General features: G+C 44.6%; 1 protein-coding gene across 2 annotated transcripts in view; it reads left to right on the plus strand.

The window, feature by feature from the left end:
* The window catches only part of LOC118159695 (maltase-glucoamylase, intestinal-like), a 34,489-nt gene extending 22,658 nt beyond the window's left edge, over positions 1-11,831 (plus strand). Inside the window, exons 27-48 of one of the 2 annotated variants that reach the window (XM_035314258.1) lie at positions 189-343; positions 1,140-1,308; positions 1,781-1,877; positions 1,986-2,098; positions 2,189-2,314; positions 2,489-2,617; positions 2,740-2,847; positions 3,162-3,224; positions 3,568-3,702; positions 4,612-4,696; positions 5,534-5,672; positions 5,763-5,896; positions 6,271-6,305; positions 6,617-6,733; positions 7,575-7,723; positions 8,142-8,226; positions 8,365-8,421; positions 8,770-8,894; positions 9,312-9,400; positions 10,005-10,054; positions 10,877-11,047; positions 11,676-11,831. In XM_035314258.1, the coding sequence (XP_035170149.1) occupies positions 189-343; positions 1,140-1,308; positions 1,781-1,877; positions 1,986-2,098; positions 2,189-2,314; positions 2,489-2,617; positions 2,740-2,847; positions 3,162-3,224; positions 3,568-3,702; positions 4,612-4,696; positions 5,534-5,672; positions 5,763-5,896; positions 6,271-6,305; positions 6,617-6,733; positions 7,575-7,723; positions 8,142-8,226; positions 8,365-8,421; positions 8,770-8,894; positions 9,312-9,400; positions 10,005-10,054; positions 10,877-11,047; positions 11,676-11,738 (2,394 nt within the window). In that variant the 3' untranslated portion in view covers positions 11,739-11,831. Of the gene's footprint in view, positions 1-188; positions 344-1,139; positions 1,309-1,780; positions 1,878-1,985; positions 2,099-2,188; positions 2,315-2,488; positions 2,618-2,739; positions 2,848-3,161; positions 3,225-3,567; positions 3,703-4,611; positions 4,697-5,533; positions 5,673-5,762; positions 5,897-6,270; positions 6,306-6,616; positions 6,734-7,574; positions 7,724-8,141; positions 8,227-8,364; positions 8,422-8,769; positions 8,895-9,311; positions 9,401-10,004; positions 10,055-10,876; positions 11,048-11,675 lie in introns of those variants that run through there. The other variant, XR_004747210.1, reaches the window with a different exon arrangement.
* The last annotated feature ends 3,390 nt before the right edge of the window (positions 11,832-15,221 follow it).

Genomic DNA, 15,221 nt, shown 5'->3' on the forward strand with positions numbered 1-15,221 from the left:
TGGAGTCTTCCAGTCTTTAAATTCATTTTATCAATCCATAGGAATACTATGTAAATTAATTTTATCTAATTCAGTAGGAATACTACTTTTGCTATTTTATCCTGAATTTCTGAAAATACAGGTTGGTTATTTATCCTTTTTTCTTTGTATTCCACGTGCATTGACCTGAATTCATGTTCCCTGCACAGATTTATGATTACGCAAATAAAAGGTACGAGGTGCCGGTCCCGCTGAATCTCCCCAGCACCCCAACGAGCTCAGCCAAGCAGCGACTCTACGACGTAACGGTCCAGACAAAGCCGTTCGGGATCCAGGTTCGACGCAGGAGCACGGGGACCGTTCTGTAAGCCACGCTCACTCCATTCATGTCAGGATTTTGAGTTGAAATTTTATCTTCACCCCTTCCTTTTCCCTTCCTCTTTTTTTTTTTTTTTTTTTAAAAAAAATAATTTTATTTATTATATTTTTTTAATTTCCCTACAAAAACTTTACTTTCCCATACATAATGCCACGTATAAGTTTTTGTATCCATCCCAATAAATGCCCACATCTGTCCAAAGCTAAACTCTGCTAAATTGGCAATCGCTCAACTTTTTCTGAGATAATTAACCCAGAGGAAAACAGAACTCTCTATTTCAGTAACAGGGCAATTAATAAATCAAACAAGATTAATTTCTTTCCTCAGTGAAGCACGCACCAGCCCTAAAACAATGAAGTTCACAGCTGGAGGTCTTACACTATTCAAGTTAAATATTTTTTGCCATTCTTTAATCAGAATTTAATTGCAGGTTGAGTTGATTTGTGCCAACAAGAGTAAGTGATTTGTTCTGTAATTCAGCCTCCCACGTCTACGTCAGTCATTGGAGGATCTCTACTGGGTTGTAACTGAGTTTTTAACAGTAAAAAACGCTGATTTTTGTCTGTTTTGAAATGATCTGCCCAAAAAAGAGAAAATAAATTAAACTCAATAAATAATAATAATAAACTCCTAATGTTCTCTAAACTTTCTTGATAACCAAAGCAATTTTATCCCAACTTTTGTGCACAGTAAGACGTTTAGAAAAGAGTTGGCCTTGGAGGGGTCGCCAGCCATGCACGACGCTGAAATCACCATTCTGTTGTATTTTGCCTCATTCTAGCTGGGATTCGCAGCTGCCCACGTTCACGTTCAGCGACATGTTCATCCAGATTTCTACCCGCCTGGCCTCCCAGTACGTGTACGGCTTCGGCGAAACCGAGCACACCACGTATCGCCAGGACTTGAACTGGCACACGTGGGGGATGTTCACCAGGGACCAGCCTCCTGGCGTAAGTGACGACAAATCTCCATTTTTTCTATATATATATATATATATATATATATATAAAATTCAAGGCATTAATTGTGTAGTAGCAGCGCTGTATTTTAGCTGGAATTTCCAGCTCTGGTCTTGAACCACCTTGAGAAAATAAAAACAGAAGGGAAAGCCGCTTGCCTTGAAGCTACAGGCTCCCTGGAAATACTTGAAGAAAAGTTTTCTCCTATAAAAGCTGTTTTTAGCCATTTTTAAAGGCAGTAATATATTTGCTTCCCTCCTTCCAAATTTTGTGTAGCTTGACCTCAAAATTTGAGGCTGACAGTGATCGCTCCTGGTCAACATCTACCATAGTACAATTTTGAATGTTTTTGATTGGCTGTTGTGTGTCTGATCATTTATTTGTAAAGTATAATTTCTTGGGAGATGGAAATAAGCAGAAGGTTCATGACGTCATTACAATAAAAATTACCTTTTTTTTGCAGTACAAGTTGAATTCATATGGTTTCCAGCCGTTCTACATGGGTCTTGAAGAAGACGGCAATGCCCATGGAGTTCTCTTGCTCAACAGCAATGGAATGGGTAAAATAAAAATAAAAATCCCTATTTTCTCCACATGTTTTAAAGCTCAGGTCCTGAGATAGCAGCTTACTCAGGCATTTGTTGCCTCACTGCCTGATCTGTTTTCAGACGTGACATTCCAGCCAACACCAGCTCTGACGTATCGCACAATTGGGGGAATTCTGGACTTTTACATGGTTTTGGGTCCAACACCGGAGAGCGTTGTTCAGGAATACACTGCGGTATGATTCCTGCTACAAATTCAAAGTATTTTTTGTTGTTCTTCCGTTTTCACCTACTTACATTAAATATTCTTTATTCTTCATTTGTAGCTGATTGGGCGACCAGTCTTGCCACCCTACTGGGCACTGGGATTCCAGTTGTGCCGCTATGGATATGAAAATGACTCTGAGGTTGCCCAATTAGTGGAAGACATGAAGGCGGCCAGAATACCCTACGTACGTTGAGAACCAATAAAGCTTGTCAGTTCTTGGCCTCCTCCTTTCTTCTTGGCCTCCTCCTTTCTTCTTGGCCTCCTCCTTTCTTCTTGGCTGGACATGACCAAAAAAAGCCCTTTATGTTGATTTTTTTAAATTTATTTTTTATTATTTTCTTTTTTGTGTGAACCACAGGATGTCCAGTACACAGACATTGATTATATGGAACGGCAGTTGGACTTCACGCTTAGCCCGCAATTTGCTGGATTACCAGATCTAATTAATAAAATAAGAGAAGAAGGAATGAGGTTTATCATAATCCTGGTGAGTTTGGACTTCTGCTTTTCAGTTGCAGTCTGGGGTTGAATGACGCGGAACACGCTTAGCAGGATTTCTGTATTTGTATTTGGAACATAAAATTAAAATTATATTACCTGTAATCTTAGGATCCAGCCATATCTGGAAACGAAACCAATTACCTCGCCTACGAAAGAGGCGTGCAGAAGGATGTCTTCATAAAGTGGCCCAATTCCAATGACATCGTCTTTGGAAAGGTACAATTCTTAAAAAAAAAAACATTTTTTATTTTTTTGGGGTATTTTATCCAAACCACCATTGTGCCAGCCGAGATGTTAAAAGACTTCCAATATCACATTAATTCCTGAATGTAGGTGGCACAAATCAAAACGCCTTTGGTTTGAATCACCACTGGAGAATATAGAATACAGCAAGCTGCTATATAAATCTATATATTTATATAGATTATTTTGAATCTATTATTTTAAATAAATATATTTATATAGATCATAAAGCCATATATTATACCCGGTTTCATTTGGTTAATTAAACTTGTTCTTTCTCCTATTAGGTCTGGCCAGATTATCCCAACGTGCAAGTTAATAACACACTGGATTGGGATACCCAGGTGGAAGTAAGCATGGGTACTTTTTGTCAATAGTCACAAATAGAGCAGGAACACCAAATTTATCAGATTATGAGGAAAAAAAAAAAAAAAAAAAAAAGGGGGATGACAAAACTGAGTTGGTGGAGCAGGACCACCAAAAAATAATAATAATAATAATAAAATCAAAAATACCACAGGCATGAGATGCAGAAAATATCAAGCCTTTCTTCCAGAACATCTAAAAAATGTAGCAAAAGCAATTTTTTTTTTAGCCAAATTCCATTGTTTTAGCAGCGGGATGCTTTCAGTCCTGTGTCTGTGATTTATATATATATATATATATATTTTTTTTTCCCTACAATTTTCACAGCTCTACCGAGCATATACAGCTTTTCCAGATTTCTTCCGCAATTCCACGGCTGAATGGTGGGCGACAGAAATCATGGAAGTCTACGACAATCCCCACAATGCATCCCAGAGCTTGAAGTTTGACGGCATATGGATCGTAAGTGTAAAAAACCATTCAATTTCTGACATTTTTTGTTGTGCTTTATTACTGGAATGGCCCGTGGAAGTTTAAAAGGCCCTTTTCTTCTTAACAGCATCAATACTTTTTTGTTGAAACACTGGACTTCCTCAAATCTTCATTATTTACTACTTTATTATTTATTACCTACAGCTTTGCTCTTTTGCAAAGCTGTTAATCTTCCACCAGGTTCTAAAATCCACAGATTTTTTGCAATAGGAAACTATTATTTTCAACCAATGAGGCCAAGTAGAGATCAATGACAGGTTTAGTTTGCTTCTTAACGTAAGTGGACCTGAAATAGTTGTAGTATCTCTTAAATATTAATATATTACTACAGAAAAAGCCCAGAATGTCTAGAAATACAGCAAAATAATTTGTTATTTTCCTGTTTTCTAGCTCCAGATTACCACAGGCACCAAGGACACCTATGAGTACATCAGTACAAAAGTTTTAGAAACTGATGAATCTGTAGTTATATTTTCTGTATTTCTTTCAATTTCACGCAGAAGAAAACCTGTCCTTTTGCACAAAATGTGACCGCTAAAGAAGAATTTCTCAAGAATCCCCGACCTTTGATTAATCCCAATTAATTTGATGCGGGGAAAGGTGATGTTCAGAATCTGGCTACAAAGTTATCCAATGACAAAGGATAATTAATTAAAGGATGAAAAATAATAAAGGATAAAAAATATGAAAGGAAAACAAACAAACAAAAAGGATAAAAAATATGAAAACAAAAAAAAAGGATAAAAAATATTAAAGGATAAAAAAGTATTAAAAATATATATATATATATTTGGCAAGCTAGAGCAGCCCAAAGGAGCCAGGTGCCCACGTTGAGGCAGAATTTGTTCATCTCATGTTTTTTTTTTACTTTGTTTTCAGGACATGAACGAACCATCCAGCTTTGTTCACGGGGCTGTTTGGGGCTGTAGAGACAAAGAGCTAAATAACCCGCCGTACATGCCCTGTAAGTCTGATCACAGTAAAGATATTTTAAAATATTTAAAAATAAGTTTATTTTAAGACATTTAAACATAAATATATTTTAAGACATTTAAAAATAAAGATACTTTAAGATACTTAAAAATAGGTGGCATTTTGGTAGTTTTATCTAGATACTTCGCTTTGGATGCGCTCAAGGATGCAGCTTTTGGGGTTTTGCATTTTTCTCGGATTAATAATGAATTTTGTGGCTAAAACGTTCCAAAATATCCTTGTGCCTCCTCTGATTGTGTAAAATTATGAACCCTAATTGAGAAATTCTCTTGGAATATTTGCTATTCTATTAATACCGGAGTAGGGTGGAATTGATTAGTGATAGCTTACTATTAGTAACGGCTTTATTGGGATATTTCTCTTGCTTCATGATGTCTTTAAATATGCCACACCATTTCTCAGGATTTGGCAGTGATTAAGTATTCAGAAATAGGTTTTTCTCCCCAGTTTTCTGTGTATATTTTGATGATACATCAGTAATAATAAAGTTTTGCAGTATTTTCTTAGTTAGGATATATTCTGTTTACTCTTCGATCCTCTTTAGGAGGATCCTCAAGCTACACCTGAGTAATTAATTCCCTTGCAGAAGCCTTCATGGGAATTTTAGGAATTTCTGGATTTGCTAAACTTCAGAAATCCAACTTCAGAAAACCTAAAAAATGTCAGAAATAAATAAAATAGCCATAAAATATAATAAATAGCCATGCCCGTGCGTACCAGGAAGCAAACCCCAAGGGAGGGTATGTCAGCGAAGTGCAAATCATTTAATTCCTGTTAAAACAGAAGTGTTTTTGCTCCCTTTCTGCAGCTTTGGGATGGAGGGAAGAGGGGCTGGCTTACAAGACGCTGTGCATGGAAAGTGAGCAGCAGCTCCCGGACGGCACCCGCGTTCGTCACTACGACGTCCACAACCTCTACGGGTGGTCACAAACCAAGCCGACCCTAGAGTAAGTTGTGTTTTTTGGGGCTTCCTTCCCCCAAACCTGTTGCAAACGAAGGTTGTGTGCCTATGTTCTGATGACCGCTCTCCGTCCCAGCATCTTGAGGAACATCACGAAGGAGCGGGGCATCGTCGTCACCCGCTCGACGTATCCCAGCAGTGGGAAGTGGTCGGGGCATTGGCTGGGGGACAACACCGCAGCCTGGAACCAGCTGGAGAAGTCGATTATCGGTGAGTCGACCGAGATGAGTCCGTAGTCCAATTATTGCTCATTTCCTTCCTCATAATCACATTGGTTTAGCCCCAAAGGGTTGAACCATCGTGGCCAACTCCTTTTTGACCTCTTTCATTAAGACACTCTTCACCATTTATGCAGAAAGTGGGTTTGGTGTGCCAATTTGCCCACATTCTCCTCAAATTCCTTGCTACTTTCCCCTGATCCTGTCCTTGCCGCCCCAAATTTATTCGCTTTTTCTTCTGTTTTGCTTCTTAAGAACTGGGATGTGAAGGGAATCATGGGGATTCTCCCATTTTTCCAATCCTGCACAATGCCCACTCCACCCGATGAGCACGCACGTCCTTACCGACTCGTGTTTTCTTTGCAGGCATGATGGAGTTCAGTCTCTTCGGAATATCCTATGTAAGCCCCCGATTTATTACCTTACAGCTCAATTACCTCGATAATTATTGATAATTATGGTCTATTGTCCATAGACAATTATCAACTATTATCAACTATTGTCAATCGACTTTAATCGACAATTAGCAATGGACAAATATCGACTTTTATCGACTATTCTCAATAGACAAATATTGACTCTCGTCGACTTTTATCAACAATTTTCACTAGACAAATTTCGACTTTTATCAATTATTCTCAATAGACAGTTATGGTCTATTGTCAATCAACAATTACTGTCAATTAACAACAAAAATCGCCTGACTTTTCAGACAGGAGCAGATATCTGCGGCTTCTTCTCGGACTCGGAGTACGAGCTGTGCTTGCGCTGGATGCAGCTGGGTGCCTTTTACCCGTATTCGAGGAACCACAACGGGGAGGGCTCCAAGGTGAGCGCATCCCCCATTGGCGTTGGCCAACCCCAACAACTGCATTCATTTTCCCCCAAAATCCCTTTTTTAGGTCAGCGCACCCCATCTGCTGTTCATTATTTTTCAAGGGTGTCAATTCCTTATTTAACCAGACCACATCTACACGACTAAAATAGCATTTTTTTTTCATATAGGCAATTTTTATTGAATCTTATCACACTTACTAAAGTAGTTACTTCCATGGCTTTCTGCATTTAAACAGGCAAAAATGACCTCAGTGTCGTCATCCTTAATTCTTCATCATTTTGAAGCAAACTAGAAAACGGAGCAGTGACATGGGATTCCCAACTATCCAAAATGCCTTTATTTTGTTTGCTTCTTGCCATAAAATATTGTATCCCTTTTATGAATAACTCAAAATAGCTGTCTCAGTGCTGAGTTGTGAATAGATAGATGAAACAGGTGCTTATTTGATGAATATGATGGCGATACGTGAAATGACCAGAAAAACATCATAAATAGAAACAGGAATTTGATCCTGCTCAGGTCTAGCAGAGTAAAATGCCCGGCTCTAATAAAAAATAATAAATAGATACCAGTGCCCAAAATTAGGGGAGGGGAAGGCATTTGCAAGGCTGCACCTGGCTCTCCTAAATTATGTTTTTCTGTGCTCATTTTGAGGCAGGTTTGACAATTACCACCGCTCAATTATATCAATTATATCAATTTAAGAGGGATGTACAAGGTGTAAATGAACTCATGCTGAGCAGCTGTTGTAAACACGAACAAGTTCTTCAACCCGGGCCTTTTTTTTCCCCATTTCTTCCAAATAAAACCTCTGGGACTTCGCTTTTTTTAGAGGCAAGATCCCGTTTCCTGGAATTCAACGTTTGAAGACATTTCCCGGCACGTGCTGAATATCCGCTACAGCCTCCTGCCCTACCTCTACACCCTGATGTACCAAGCCAACGCTCACGGCAGCACCGTGGTCCGCCCCCTGCTCCACGAGTAAGCGTGATCCTCCCGCCTCTGCTCACCACAAATTTCTACCAAAAAAATAAAAAAATCATGGGAATTTCTGTAATCCCGCTAAAAACGTTGCAGCTTCATCACGTTGCTCTTTTCCCTTCAAATTTGCACCGATTGAGAACGCATGTTTTCAGCATTCACTTGCTGTGGCTGCTCGAGATTTTAATTTCCCACAATGCCGGATTTTTCCTCTTATTTTTTATCAAATGCAAACAGATGAAATTATTATTAATGAGCAGGTAACAATTATTACCCGTTATTACCAGTAGCATGCTTACAGTTGAGGAACCAGTAGTTTTACTGAGGAAAAAAGGCTTCAACAGGGAAATATTTTGCAGAAAATGGTTAACAAAATGGTGTATGACCACTTCTAATTTATTTATTTTTAATTTTGCAGGTTTGTGGAAGACAGGACAACGTGGGACATCCAGAAACAGTTTCTGTGGGGACCAGCACTGCTCATCAGCCCTGTGCTGGAGCAGGTAAAAGCTGATAGAAATACCGGAAAAATCAGGAAAAAGTAATAAAATATTAGCAAACAAGACAAATACTCAACGTTATTTTAGCTAAACTTCACTTCTTGGCTTGAATAGACCCAAAGCAAACATCTTTAATTCCAGGGCACTGTGACAGTGAACGCTTACCTCCCGAATGCCCGCTGGTACGATTACCACACAGTAAGTAATTAAAAAAAAATGGATTTACTTTTTCTGGTATGTTTTGGGAAAGGCAGGGTGGGAATCCACCACGTCCTTGTTTAACAGAATTTTAGCTGTTAGCCTGAAAAATCCTGCTGCTGTGTTTAAAAGCTGTGCAGCAAGAACTTTCTTGATATTTTTGGAGGCAGCGATAAAGTTCCATTTTTCAAAATTTAAAGCAATGAATTCAGCAGGGGGGCCATGTTTTCCGGTGCTTTTTTGTTCTTTCTTTTTTCTCGATTTTGGGCTGTGTTTGGGTTTTGTTGCTTCTTTCTTTTTTCCTTTGGTTTTTGGTGTGTTTTCTTTCCCGTTTTTCTCCATCACTAGCATGAGTACGTCGGCTTTAGGGGAGAATTCCGAAATTTATCCGCTCCTATGGAACACATCAACCTGCACATCCGGGGCGGGCACATCCTTGTCCAGCAGAGCCCTGCTAACACCACCGCTCACAGGTAGAGTACAGAGGCTCACCATCAAACGCTCCGGTTTGGGCTTTTTAAGGGAAATATTCAGTAGCTCGGCAAATAATTTGTGGATTAATTCAATAAGGGGAAACTTTTTTTTTTTTTTTTTTTTTTGCTGTCACATTTTTAAGTGGGAAAAGCCAAATTTTCCTGTGCGATGAGAGGCGTGCTTGGAAGCGTCCCCATCTTGATTAAACTCCAGCATTGCTCACAATATCGATTTTGGGGGCAATTTTATTATTTTTGGGTTTCCTAAATACAGTGTTATGGAGTGGGGAAGGCTGGTGGCAGCTGAATTGTGTGCGACGTCTATAACATGATTTTTAACTTAATACCTCTTATGAGGTATAAAATATAAATACAAAATGGGATTACCTAAGAAAAATGTCTTTTTTTTTTTTATAGCCGAAAAAACCCGCTGTCACTTATTGTTGCTTTGAATGACAGCCAGCTCGCAGAAGGTCAGCTTTATTGGGACGATGGGGTGCGCATTGGTAAGTGCAAAGACGCTCATTTACACGGAAAATCCCCCAAATTCAGCACCCACAAGGAGCAAATATTGCTTTTCTTTATTTCCGTGGATTGTGAACATGAGCACTGAATTTTCATTCTGGGGCTATTGTGCCACAAGGCTGTGTTCAGAGAGAGGGATGGAGCAGAAAAATGTTACAGGAAAATGATTAAAATGGTAACACGTAAAACAATAAAAATGGGAAAATGATGCTGAATTCTAAGCATAGTGGTGTTATTTAGAGAATTTGAATTTTGCAGAAATTAAATTGTGCCTTGGACCTAGGGGAACATACAGAGAAGGGATTTGTTCTCCAACCGTAGATGAAGTGGGAAGCTTTAACTAATTCCCTCCATATTAATAAATTCAAATTATCTTCAGACAAGAGATATTTAGAAGTCTGCCATGCATTAGCCCGGAGGCTGATTTATCCCAATTAATGCACAAAATCGTGGGTTTTAGAGTACCAGCACGTAGCTGGAAGGCTGCACAACGCATACGCACGTATACAGCACGTAGAGCGCAAGTTTTCTATTGAATTAAAAAGGAAATGGACCATATTTCACTTTCTTTTGGTCTTTTACCAGATGCGTATGAGGACGGTGTCTATCTGCTGACCTCATTCACTGCTCGTCAGGTTTGTAACAAAAACTCCCTGGGCGGCAGCGCCCAGCCTGCTTGCTGCTGTTATGTTTAACGAAGGTTAAATGGGGGATTTTTAGTGTTTTGGTATCCTTGTGCTGGCTCTTATTTAGTGTCGTGACAACCGCCGTAGAGCTCTAATTATTGATTTTTAAGGAAAATTTGCTTGGGCTTGTAAGGCTGCAGTAGCACACCCTGGAAGGACGAATTTAGTTTGCACCTGCACCAGTCTAAGTCAGAGCAACTTCATTTACTCTGGGGGGCAATTTTCCATCAATCTTTACATTTATTTGTATATTATATATATTTCTGTCTATATAATATATTTATTTATGATAAAGCTGTACAGACTTCTCGACCTTCTACAGCCTCTACATCTCTATGGACTGCATCAGTATAAATAGCAGCAATTTATTTTGCTTTGGGGGGTTATTCCCCAAATATAAAATATATATATTTATTATATCTCTCTATATAGATATATAGATACAGATATATGTGTATATGTGTGTTATATATAATATATACATTTATTCACATATATGTTCCTATTATAATATTACCAATATCACATATATTTACTTACGTGTTAGACACACATCTATACATCCACAAATCCTCCTGCTATACCCGAAGGAGCCGCGAAGCGTTTTGTGTCCTGGTGCTGCCCTAACGCGATTAACATCAGCGATCTGCACGGAAAAGAAACTTAAAATCGCACCGCTGCTACAGCCCATTGCTACGACATGGTGGCTGCGAAAAGGTTCTTTAAATCTGAGGAAAAAAATGCTGATTTCCTTTTCCTTCTCCCTTTCAGAACACCTTAGAGATAAAGGTTTTGCACCGGGGCTACGCCGACCCCAACAATTTGAGATTTACCACCGTGAAAACTCTGGGGCTGGCCGCGGCCGTGAAGCAGCTGACGGTTTTGGAGGGCGGCATAGAAATCCCGTCCGCACACGCGGTGTCCTACAACGCCACGACGCAGGTAGAGACCCTTCAGGGCTGAGGGCGAGGTGAATTCAGGGCACGCGGTGTACATCGGGTCTTCTTCCTGTCGGCCTGATGGCAGAAAGCAAGACAATTGCACCACAAGGTGTTAAAAATACAGAATGATGATGTCAAAAAAGGGTATATAAAAAAATGAGGTTGCTTTGTTATGTACTTTACATAACATTACGTAATGTTATTTATAATATTCACGTTATAATTCATCATGTTATAATTAGTATGACACGAACAAATCATGCTGTAACATGAACAAAAATAATTAACATAACGTGAACAAATAATAGATTATATATATATATAAGCAGCTTATATAACCAAAAAAGATGAATTGAGAAAAGCCAACTTTCCCATTTGCCCTTCTACGCGGGATGGAGAAAGAAATTCATCAACACCATCGCAACGCTCCAAAGTTTTATGTAAAAGAAAAAAAAAGCCTGATGTCTCACCAAAAGAAGGGGAGGGGGTGAGAACCTCATAACCTCGAGTGAAGAAATTGATGGCATTTAGGCAAATTTTCGGTAACGTGAGCGTATGAGCAGCAGCAAAGCAAGCTGTCTTCAGATGCGATTGACTCACTGATTTTTAATTCCTTTTGCTTTTCGAAGGTCCTTTTAACCACCCAGCTCGCCCTTGAATTAGGCAAAGACTACACGTTGCGATGGAGCTAAGAGCCTGCAGCCGTCCCTGGCGGCGAAGCTGAGCCAAACCTCCTCGCGTGGGCGAATGTTCCCCTCTCCGCCTCAAAATACTTTGCACTATTAAACCACATTACAGCCCGTTGGTTTCACATCTCTGTGTTGGACTCTGAGCGCCGGAGCGTGGCCAAGCTGGGGGCTGGGGGCACCCTCGGTGCCTCCAAGGGCCAAGGTCCAGCAGGGGCTGGGGTCGCCTTCGGTTACGGGATCGTCCAGGGCCCGACACAACCCCGCGTCCCCGGGGAAGGCCCGGAAGGGGCCAAAGCAGGCCCAGGGTCGGGCCGAGGAGCCCACTGGGACTCCTGGGCAGCAGCAGGGGCAGGCGGACGCCTCCCGTCTGTCACCCTCAGAGACCCCCAGGAGCCCCGCGGGCTCCGGGAGCTCCCTGAGCAGGGCGCAGCCCCGGCAGCCCTCGCTTCCCTCCGCGCCCCCAGGTTCCCGAGCTCCCCGCAGGCTCCAGCCTGGGCTGCCACTGCCCCCACAGGGGAGCCACCCGGGCGCCCACCTGAGCCCGGACAGGCAGCGTCTCCTCCGCTTGCGTGGCCCCCCGGGACCGGCCGCGGCGATGGGTGCCCACCACGGAACGTTCTAGGTGCTAGGAGACCGAGTACCCCAGGGAGAGGAGGGGAAGAGAAAGAGAGGTGGGAAAGGGTGGAGAGGATCCTGCCTGCAGTCCTCACTGCCTGGCCTCACTGCCTGCGCTTGCTGCCTGCACTGCCTACGCTGGCTGCACTGCCTGCCCTCGCTGCCTGCCCTCACTGCCTGCACTTGCTGCCTGCCCTCTCTGCCTGCACTCGCTGCCTGCCCTCTCTGCCTGTGTTCCCTGCCTGCACTCGCTGCCTGCACTCGCTGCCTGCCCTCACTGCCTGCCCTCACTGCCTGCCCTCACTGCCTGCCCTCGCTGCCTGCCCTCACTGCCTGCCCTCGCTGCCTGCCCTCTCTGCCTGTGTTCCCTGCCTGCCCTCTCTGCCTGCCCTCACTGCCTGCACTCACTGCCTGTGTTCCCTGCCTGTGTTCCCTGCCTGCGCTCGCTGCCATGCCGGTGCTGTCAGTGCGTCCTGTTCTAACTGCCAGCCTGCCCAGTGAGCGCGTCCTGTTTGCAGTGCTCGCGGGTCACGGCACTCCCTAGGGACTGCTTTTATAGCGCCAGGGGGTGGGCTGCTTTCACCCCTGGTACAGGGATGTGGTTGTCATGACCCCCACCCCCACCTGGGACCCCACTTTCCATGGCATACCATGATAATTTTGGAGACTTCGAACCTGTCTGAAAAACAACCTTCACCCCCCTCCTAATGAATGAGCGTCGTAAAAAAACTCAACAGCCTTTTTTTGGGGACTCCATCGTGTTTTCCTCCACCTCCTTCAGCCATTGTGTCGGGAAGAAGGATGGATATCTGTAGAGAAACAGAAAATATTACTGTTTTTTAATTGTTTTGGCCTTCTTTACCCTCACGCACACCCCGGGGACGGTCTCAGGCACCGACCCTGAGGCCAGGGCCGCCATTTCCCTCATTTTTCCCCTCATATTTTCCCCAGACCCTGGCCAGCAGCAGGGTTTTGCTCCTCAGTTCTGCTAGGCCCACCCAAACAAAGCCTTTCTCTCCCCAACAGGCCATGAAAGCAGCACCCAGCTGCACAGAAACCCTCTCCTCTCTGGCCAAGAGCTCTGTTACGCCTTCCGACCCCTGAGAAACGAGGCCCGCGGTGTCTGCGGGTCAACAGAAGAGAAGTAGAAGGCCTTGGGCCTAGCGATGGAGGAGACAAAGGTTTTGGGCTGGATTGAGCCAAGCCGTGCCTCAGAACTGAGATCTCTTGGCAGAGACCCCACTGTCCCCGTAACTCTGCTTCCCTACGAGGCTGGAGCCCCCCAAGATGATGCCGATGGGGATCACGCACCTCTTCTGCCCCCCTCTGATGGCCTCCTGGCTACACCGGGCGATCAAAGCCCGGGTTTTAGGGGGGCCGCACAATGGAGAACCCCGGCCTAGTTTTTGGTGGCTGGGGTTGGCCTGACGTGGGCCTTCTGGGCACGGCTGCCACCAGGTAGGAGCTCTTGGTGCTGTGCGTCGATAACGTGTTCTTCTGAGGTTCCTTCAGCACCGTCCAGAAGGTCTCGGGCCTCCTTTTTAACAGCTCTGCTGCCTCGTCTCCTGGTGGCTGCAGCCTGAACACGTTGTAGGTGGGCTCCTCGGGGAGGCTGGCCGCCGAGCTCGCTGGTGATAACACGCTTATCACGGGAAAGGACAGCGCGGTGGGTCCTCGAGGCCGGGGGATCTTTCCTTCGGTCGTCGCCAGCTTTTCTGTGTCGCAGGGCAAACATTTCCCTGCTCCTCCTCCTCCTCTCCGCCTCAAGGCTGCCCTCGCTCGTGCCGCGTCTCCTGCCTTGCCTTTGGGGGCGGATTTGGAGCTGTTGAAAGAAGAAAGAACCCGCGATGGTTTGGGGGCCGCATCCTGCACCCCCCCGCAGCGCTTGATGCTGCGGCCCTGAAAGGTGGGGGGCTCCCGGTGGCCTCATCCCACCCGTCCGGAGCCTCCAGCCTCACCTCAAGGAAGCCTTCTGCAGCTCCTCCATTTCCCCCTGCAGGGCTGCTTGGCCTGTCAGCTCCGTGGGGGCAAGGGAAGGAAGTCCAGGACCCGCACCTAGAATTGGCAAGGAGAGGTGGCCGAACATTTCCGTGATGCTGCCATCCCCGGGGACACGCCGGGTGCTGAGGCTGCTCCCAGAGGCCGCTGGGCTCCCCTCGCAGCCCTCTGGGGCCACGTTCGGGCAGAGAGGAGCTGGCTCCAGCCAGTTTTCGGGGCTGTCCTGATCCCCGTCCTCCTGCAGCACCCAGGGCCGGGCACCTCAGGCACCTCGCACCCGGGGCTCCGTTCTGGAGGCCCAGAGCCAAGAGGCTGTGGTGCAAGGCAGAGCCTTGGGGTGATCCGCCATGGGTTTTCTCAGCACGAGGTGGTTCCCCGTGCTCCGGAGAGGAGCCAGCAGCCGCTCTGCGTCTCTCACCTTGGCCGAGAAGAGGCCAAGCCCCGTCTCCTTTCTTCTTCTCCTTGCTCTGGGCCTTGCTGTGGTCCTGGGGTGCTGGTTTTTGCACGCTCTCCATTTGAAACCTGGCAAAAGAAGACATCAGCGTGACCCAGGGCAGGCCACAATCACCCGTTTTCGCCTTGCCATAAAGGCCCCGTCCCCAAGGACCGTCCTGGGAAGTGGGCTCGCCCAGCAAAGAAGCCCAGGCCTCGATGCGAAGCAGACGTTGCTTCAGTTCCTCCGTCTGTCCCACCACATCCACCTCACTGGCTGGGCACCCATGGGCGCGAGGAGAAAAGCGCTACTGAAGAGTAGCAGCGGGCACAGCCACAAATGGACTCACTCGGGAAAGATGATGACGCGGCCCGAGAAGGTCAGGGAGGCCACAGGCTTCATCCGGGACACCAACATGTTTCTGAGCTGAGGGACCTGCA

Source organism: Oxyura jamaicensis, unplaced genomic scaffold (genome assembly GCF_011077185.1).
Source record: "Oxyura jamaicensis isolate SHBP4307 breed ruddy duck unplaced genomic scaffold, BPBGC_Ojam_1.0 oxyUn_random_OJ71665, whole genome shotgun sequence".
Lineage (NCBI taxonomy): Eukaryota > Metazoa > Chordata > Aves > Anseriformes > Anatidae > Oxyura > Oxyura jamaicensis.